Source organism: Chrysochloris asiatica, unplaced genomic scaffold (genome assembly GCF_000296735.1).
Source record: "Chrysochloris asiatica unplaced genomic scaffold, ChrAsi1.0 scaffold00082, whole genome shotgun sequence".
In the NCBI taxonomy this organism is placed as follows: domain Eukaryota; kingdom Metazoa; phylum Chordata; class Mammalia; order Afrosoricida; family Chrysochloridae; genus Chrysochloris; species Chrysochloris asiatica.
Genome location: NW_006408600.1, coordinates 8356533 through 8364926, shown reverse-complemented (window position 1 = coordinate 8364926; position 8394 = coordinate 8356533). Strand labels below are relative to the sequence as shown.

The 8394-nt window shown below is 38.2% G+C and overlaps 1 protein-coding gene across 1 annotated transcript in view; it reads right to left on the bottom strand.

Annotated features, from left to right (window-relative positions):
• The window catches only part of EMB (embigin), a 24685-nt gene extending 17718 nt beyond the window's left edge, over positions 1–6967 (bottom strand). Inside the window, exons 1-3 of the mRNA XM_006865764.1 lie at positions 6808–6967; positions 2911–3103; positions 2592–2680 (exon numbers count right to left, since the gene is read on the bottom strand). Of these exons, the coding sequence (XP_006865826.1) occupies positions 2592–2680; positions 2911–3103; positions 6808–6967 (442 nt within the window). The remainder of the gene's footprint in view (positions 1–2591; positions 2681–2910; positions 3104–6807) is intronic.
• Positions 6968–8394: the final 1427 nt, after the last annotated feature.

Genomic DNA, 8394 nt, shown 5'->3' with positions numbered 1-8394 from the left:
GATTCGGAAGTAGTTTGTCACTCTTTCTTCCTAGTCTGTCTTTGTTTTGTAGCTCATCTGAAACCTGTCCACCATGGATGACCCTGCTGGTTATTTAAAACACCAGTGGCAAAGCCCTCAGAATCACAGCAACTCAAACCGCCACAGCACGACAGACAGATGAGTGGTGGCCATTTGGTTTTATGTCTATACTGTCTCTTTAAATTTCTATGTCAATCTTGATACAATACTGATATAATGAAGATACAATCAAGATGTTCTCTCCTAATCCTATCAATCCTGATACAATCAAGATAATCTTTCCCAAGATGGTGGCTCCTGGAACAGCTGAGTGTCTTGATCCAGAAAATAATGGATTTCTGGATTATCCTGCAAATTCCCCAGCTACAAACCGTCCGAACCTCCAAACATACCTTTATATTAGTTACAGAGTTCCAACACCATCTCATGAGTCCTCAATATGGAGAGAGAATACAAAAGGAGAACCTTTATAAAAATAGATAGTATTTTTTATAGCTTGTTGCTGTTGATATATGCTGTTGAGTCAGTTTGAACTCACAGTGACCCTGTACAGAGTTTCTGAGGAGCAGCTGGTGAGTTTGAACTGCGTGCGGGTCAATCTGACCTTATGGTCAGTGCTTATCCAACAGCGCTACACCAGGACTCATCTACATGCTTTACAGAACCACAAGAAAGATGTTCTCTGGATGTCTTTCAATTGGACTCAAATGAGATTATTTCTACAAGCAATATTCAATTTAGTTGAATTACACAAAAGAAGAAATTTGCCGAAGAAGATCTGAGAGAGTCTAACTTACTAATTTTATAAATAGCTTCAGTATGTAGTACATACTTAAAAATGACATTAACATAACAGGGCATTAAAAACTAATTAAATGAACTGAACTACTTCAAGCAATCTAAAAACCCAAAAAGAAAAGAAACAGTAGTAGTGATATTCAATGACTGTTTTCATTCTCAAACACATGATTTAATATCTAGACTTGGAGTTAGTACTCCTGACACAAACTAGCAGTACCTTATTGTAGTTGTGAATTGCTGTCTAACGATTTGCTTCCAAATCATAGCAACCTTATGTACAAAGAATGGAACATTGCCTGGTCCTGTGTTACCCTCAATCACTGCAATGTTAGAGTCCATTCTTACAGCCACTGTGTCAATCCATCTCATGTATGGTCTTCCTTTTTTTGACTGCCCTCCAATTTACCAAACATGTTATCCTTCTCCAGGGACTAGTCCATCTTAATATCATGTCCAAAGTACCTGAGCCAAAGTTTCACCATTCTCTTTTCTAAGGCACATGCAAGGCTGTACTTCTAAGAGAATACTCAGTTACTTCAAACAGACAAGAAATCAAGAAGCAATCCCAAGAATACTTGGCATTTAATTTACTGAAAAATAAAATGTATCCATTAATCTTCACATTAGAAGTAAAAAGATGTGTTTGATATAATTGCTATTGTTGGTAAATGCCGTCAAGTCGATTCCAACTCATTATGACCCTGTATAGGGTTTCCCAGGAGTGAGTTTGAAGTGCAGTTCTTGTAGTATAGTTTAAGAAAATTATAACAAGAGACCTAATGTAAAATATATTTACATTCTAAGGAGACATGACTATTACATATTTCCAGAGAGCACTGCTATCTAGAAGAAAATAAATAAATGTTTAAAGTTAAATCACATAAAAGCACTTTAAGCCTCAAGATTTGATGAGCTTTTTCCTCAGTACTTACAGACCTTCTTTACATATTTAAAGGAGTCTTAAAGGAGTCTCAATGGAATGTTGCTGAGATTTTGGGTATGCCTGTGCATGTGTGTGCTTAATAATGCTTTTAGCTCACTGGAAAGAAAGAAGGGAGCAAGGAAAGGGGGGTGGGAAGGAAAATTTATCAGGATGTAAATCCCAAAGTAGTTATATGAGTACAGACAGCAGTTGCTAATACCAGCATGGACAACGAATTATTAATCTCCCACAAAACAATGGATTTTTAATTAACATAATTCTCAAACTCAAACAATTTGGCTTATTATGAGATTGAGACCTTCCAATCTCGGGCTTAATGATGGCAATAGTAGTTTGATTGGTCTTTCCTCACAGGGCAGAACTATGGAGTCTATTCAGCCGTTTGTATGTATTTTATAAAATCCTTTCTTGAGAAAATAAAAACCATGCCATCCTTTGTGCATCTCTATGTGGATCCCTAAAATCCCAGACCAGGAGCCACTGCCATGAAACAGCAAACTATATTCTCAAAGTCTGGGAGGTGGGATAGCTCAGAACCCTACAAGTGTAGAGTTCACCAGCTATGATTTACAAATAACCTGGCACCCTAACTTTTCACAGTAAAACTTGTACTTTAAACTGGGGTAGGGGTAGCAGTGGGAGTGGATTGGGAGATGCCTGCTCTCCCCCTGGGTAGAACACAGACAAGGTCCTCATCTGTGAGTCAATGAAAGTATATAATGGTTTCATCTGTATTGTGTTTGTTGGTTTATTGTAAACTTTGAGGAATTTAGAGTTCTAAGAACATAACACTGAAATTGTTATTCTACAATTTATTTGTACTGACCTTTGAAGTTAAATGTGCCCCTGTGTTCTTTTTTCTCTCCAAAGAAACAAGAATAACTTCCCATTTGGTCGCTATTAATGACTGTGAACCTAAAGATAATTCAAATTATTCATTTAAGTCTCAAAAACTTCTTTATGAAAATGAAAAGGCTTGTCCATTAATTAAAAAATTTTAGCACAGGGAAACGATTCTGTAGATAGGCAAATTAGAGCATTTGTATAACATTCAAGTGGATACAGAGAGGCATGCCATGCGAACAGAAATATTAAGACTTTAACTAATTTTTACTAGCCCAACAGGTTACAATTTTTATACTCACTTGTACTGGGTGTACAGGATATCTCCCACTGTATTGTTATTGTTGAGGATATTATTCTCAATTAGTTCATCATCTTTTTTCCAAGTCACATTTAGTGAATGCAGGTCCCCAGATATTGTAAATTGGCACATGAGTTCTATATTAGAAGGCCTTTCTAAAGTGATATTCTTTTCTACTGGTACACTGGAATATTCTAGTAGCCACAAAAGGGGGAGAAAAAAAAAAGTGCATGTTATATAATGGCACAAAGTCCAATATGTAATAAAACAACTTAATTGCCAACAGTAGTGCTCTATCTCAGTTTCTTAATGTAATTGTTTTTATTGCTTGCTTGACGTTATTAGTCTTCTATCAACTTAGATGATTTGGTTCCTTTCATAGATAGTGCTGGAGAAATAGTTGTTATAACATCAAAATCATAAAAGTCTAATACTAAGATCTTTATTTCCTTAAATCTCTATAGCTTAAAGAGTCTAAGAGAAAGAGTACCACGTCTACCCTCTGTTCTGAAAGCGCTATAATAGTACAACTGGAAACACAAAAACATGTAGGGACAGATGGGCTAACTGTTTAGTTGATTTCAGTAATCATCTTATTGTTGGTTACTGAGTATTTACCAGCGTAGTTTCTATGTAGTGCACATGTGTATGCAATAACAATTCTACTGTTCTTACACCTAAGGAACCCATAAGGGTTTTGTGCATTTACAGTTTTAAGACAGAGAATTTAAATATACATCTGTAATCCTGAACCTTGGAGTCCTGGTGTGGCACTATGGGTTAATGATCCAGACTGCAAAGTTGTTTTGAACCATAAGGTCAGGGATTCAAGCTCACCAGTCACTCCTCAGAAACACTATACAGGGTTGCTATTGCTATGAGTCAGAACTGACTCAATGGCACTTCACAACAACAACAATCCTGAATTTGAAAATGAGGTTTAAACATCAGTATGGAATCCTGAAATGTTTAACCTCTGCCCCACTCATCATAAAAAGATATGCATGCAAAGTTAACCATGCACGGAAGATGCATACTGCTAACTTTTTGTTGTTGTTGTTGTTTTTTAAAGAAAAGAAAAAGTACCAAGCATGTTCTTTTTCCTGGTGTAGCACCGGATTGCTAACTGCAAGGACAGAAACACTTTTCAGGGTCGCTATGCGTTGAAATTGACTTTTAACAAACACCACCACCAAATAATAGAAGAGGAAATTTTTCTCTTTATATAAGAAAAGTAGCAAGTAAGTGAAGACAAAATCATAAAAATATATTAAAATATTACAATCCCCAATGCATCAGTGGATTGAGGCATTTTGCATCACCAGCTACAAAAATCTCAAAAAGAGAATTATGTGTTTCTGGGAAAAATGAGTACCCAGTTATTTTTCCTATACATAGAAAATCTTGTCAAAAGAAAAAGGGTAAGGAACTGAAACTGATCAAGTCTATAGATGCAATTACCACTTTTCAGGAATTACAGAGTATGGAAGAAGAATAACTTGTTCAAACTATACCCCAAGAAGGTAGGTATCAGCAAAATCCAGGCTGTGAGGAAACTACAAGATGAATGAGCCAATTTTTCCAACAACAAAATTAAAAAAGGAAAGAAAATGATATATTTGGAAAATCTAAAGCCAGTCAAAATATATGTTGAAAATATGCCTTTAAAATAAAACAAAATTGAACTATTTAGTTCAAGGATATTGAGAAATTAAGACAACATGAAAATGACTACCACACAAAGCAGAATAGCAGTTAGAGTGACTTGTAGGGAAAAGAGGCAGCATAATATAAACAAATTTCTAAAGATCTTATAGCAACAGTCAATAATGGAGCAAAAACCAAATCCCATTGCTGTCAAGTTGATTCTGATTCAGAGAGACCTTAGACGACAAAGCAGAACTGCTCTTCAGGGTAGCCAAAGCTGTCTAGCACTCTGCTACTGTGCAACCAGGGCTTCTGTAATAATGACATAAACCAAGTCAAACCCATGTCCATCTTGCCAATTCCAACTCATATCAGCCTTACAGAACAAAGTAGAAATAACTCAGAGTTTTCAACACTGTAAATCTTTACAGAAGGGGACTGTCACAGTTTTCTTACTCTGAGAGGCTGGTGGGTTTGTACTGCTAACATCTCAGTTAGCATTCAAGCTCCTACTCACTGTATGGCCAGGGTTCTTTAATAATGGCATGTTGTTGTTCTGTGCCATCAAGTCAGTTTTGACTGATAGTGACTCTGAATAGGGTTTCTGTGAGTGGCTGCTGGGTTGAACTGTTGACCTTGGAGTTAACAGTCCAGTGCTTATCATGCAGTACCAAATCAGGGCCTCTATTAATAGTAATAATGGCATAGGGCAGTGGAACTAAAATGAAAAAGATTTTTAAGTTTTAACTTAAATAAAATACATAAAATTACTTTGAATTACATTTAAAACTTTACAGAAATGCTTTCTTAAGCAATGACCAGGTGCAAAGTATGCAAACAGTGAAGTACAGTTAGTGTGAAGTGCTTTGTGAGCACCGGCTTGAAATAACTGCTTGTGTAATTCAAAAATTGCTGAATTGAATTCTATGCTCACAAAGAAAAAAATAAACACAATAGGTATAAGAAGACCTTAACAAGACTCAATGATACAGAAGGAGAAATTGAGTCACTATATGCCAATAATTGTGGTCGGTACTAACAGGAGAAAATATTTCAAGGTCTAGAGTATTTGGTACAGAGATTTGTTTGTCTGTAGATTGTCTCCATTTCATCTTTAGATCTGGGGCACTGTTGTTGATGTTGTTGTTACGTGCCATCGAGTCAGTTCCGATCCATAGCAACTCTCTATAGGGTTTCTGAGAATACCTGGTGAGCTTGAACCACCAACCTTGCCATACAATCAGCTTTGCAATCTGGCGCATTAACCCACAGCACCACACCAGGACGTGTTGATGTTGTTGTTGTTAGGTGCCATTGAGTCGGCACCGACTCATAGTGACCTTCTGCACAGCAGAATGAAACACTGCCCTATCTTGTTGATGTTGGTGGTGGTTATGTGCTGTGGAGTCGGTTCCGACTCATAGCAACCCTGTACCGGGTTTCCAAAGCTGCAAATCTTTACGAGAGCAGAAAGCCTCATCTTTCTCCCATGGAACAGCTGGTAGTTTCAAACTACTGACCTTGTGGATTGCAGCCCGATTCATAACTACTATGCTACCAGAGCTCCTTCTTGATGTTAGGTGCTGTCAAATCAGTTCTGACTCATAGAAACCCTATCACAACATAATGAAGCACTGCCTGGTCTTCTGACATGTTCACAATTGTCATGTTTGAGCCCCTTGCTGCTGCTGCCACTGTGTTAACCCATCTTGTTGGAGTAATTCCTCGTTTTTGCTGACCCTCCACTTTACCAAGCATGATGGCTGCTCCAGAGACTGATTTCGCTTTACAGCATGTCCTAAGTATGAGAACCAAAGTTTAACCATCCTGGCTTCTAAAAAGCATTCTGGTTGTACTTATTCTGACACAGATTTCTTTGTTCTTCTGGCATTCCATGGTACTTTCAATATTCTTCACCAAGACCATAATTTAAACACATCAATTCTTCTATGTCTTCCTTTTATATTATCCTACTTTCACACGCATATGAAGTGATTGAAAATACTTGGGTCAAGAGGTCCTTACTATATGGTACCATGAATTTACTTGAAATGACTTTTCAATTCCAAAGTCTTCTTAACTCCCATCAAAAGATTGGGTGTGACCATGAAAATAGAATGCACAGGACTCTAAATGCCCAGATTAGTTAGTTTTGGCATCTCGCTAAGTTTAAAAGAAGCCATCTCAGAAGCAAGAATGGAGGATCTCAGGACCATCAAAAAGAGCCATGAGCAAAGCTTGCAATCCCTACCTGGAAAAGCGATGGCAATGGCAGAGGTAGGTAGAAACAAAACAGCTTCAGCATTACCGGTCCATGGAACAAGTAAAGCTGAATACTTACAGGCAGGAAGCTGGCCTGTCGAACGTGCACTTTGGTCATTTACAAACTGGTTGAAGAAACTTTGTAACATTTGCCTGAGCAAGGCAGAGGCTAAAGGGCCACATGGCTGAGAGGCTAAAGACAAGAGGGAGGCATGTATACAGTATGTCAGAGAAGAGGCATTCCTAACTGAAGAACTCCTGAATCCTAGTTGTTTATGATCCTAAATGGTACCCTGTTCCTTTCTCTAATAAACCCCACAGCAGTGAGTTATGTCTCTGAGTTCTGTGTGGCCACTGCAAAGGATTATCAAACCCAGATATGAAGCAGACAGTGCTGTGGGAGGAAAGGTGATGTCAGGAAAGGACTAAGAAAGTTGCAGGGTACAGGTATGTCTGATGTCTGCCTCATAGGATCAGCCTTGGGCCAATTATGAGTTTGATTCTCCTTCCCCCTTGTAAAGCCAGAGAAAATCAGACATGATCTCCCTGACATTTTTGCAAATATCCTTAACTTGCTCAATTTTATATCTCTTCCAAACACTTTATCCCTTTTTTTAACTCAATAGCAAACTTCTTGAAAGAATCACAAACAGTTTTTATCTTCACAATCAATGATGCTTCAATCCAACCAATCGTAATTGCTTAAGCCACCACATTACAGAAACTGTGTTCTCTTGGGTTTGTTTTTGTTGTTGTTGGTGGTGGTGGTCATGAGCTGTGGAGTCAGAACCAACTCATAGCAACCCTGTACAGGGTTTCTGAGGCTGTAAATCTTTACGGTAGCAGAAAGCCTCATCTTTCTCCCGCAGAACAGCTGGTAGTTTTGAACTGCTGACCTTGCAGTTTGCAGCCCAATTCATAACCACTACACTATTTGTTGTTGTTAAGAGCCATCAAGTCAGTTCTGACTTATAGCAACCCTGGATAGGATTTCCAAGGCTATAAGAAGCAGAATGCCTCATCCTTCTCTGACAGTCTCTTGGGTTTAAAATTACCTAATTTGTGAAGGAGTCTTGGTGTGGCACTGTAGCTGGTGTGGCAAAACCACTAAAGCACTGGACCATAAGGTCAGATTGAACCACAAGGTCAGCTGTTAAACCCCACCCCACCCCCCAGGCATTATACAGGATCTCTAAGAGTCAGAACCAACTCAAAGGGACGTAATAACAATTTCTTAAACTAAAAACATCCCCTGAAGCATTCTTAAAACCAAACAATAGATTATTAACTAGTACAGAATGTCTGCCTAGAACAAAAATAATTAAGCTAGAATAACTAAAATGGGGCTACAACGTGCCCAGTGAAGGAGGCTTCATGCGGAGCCTCTGCAATACATGACTATAGGCAGAAGCCTGAACCACATCCAGATCTCCAGAGATGGGAAACTTCCACTTGAAAGGACAAACAGACCAGCCTGGAGCAGCTAGAAAAACAGAAGATACTTCTTGAAAGAAAGACCTACAGGAAAAATACAAAACAATATAGGCAGACCGACTGTTAGTACAAGAACAAGCAA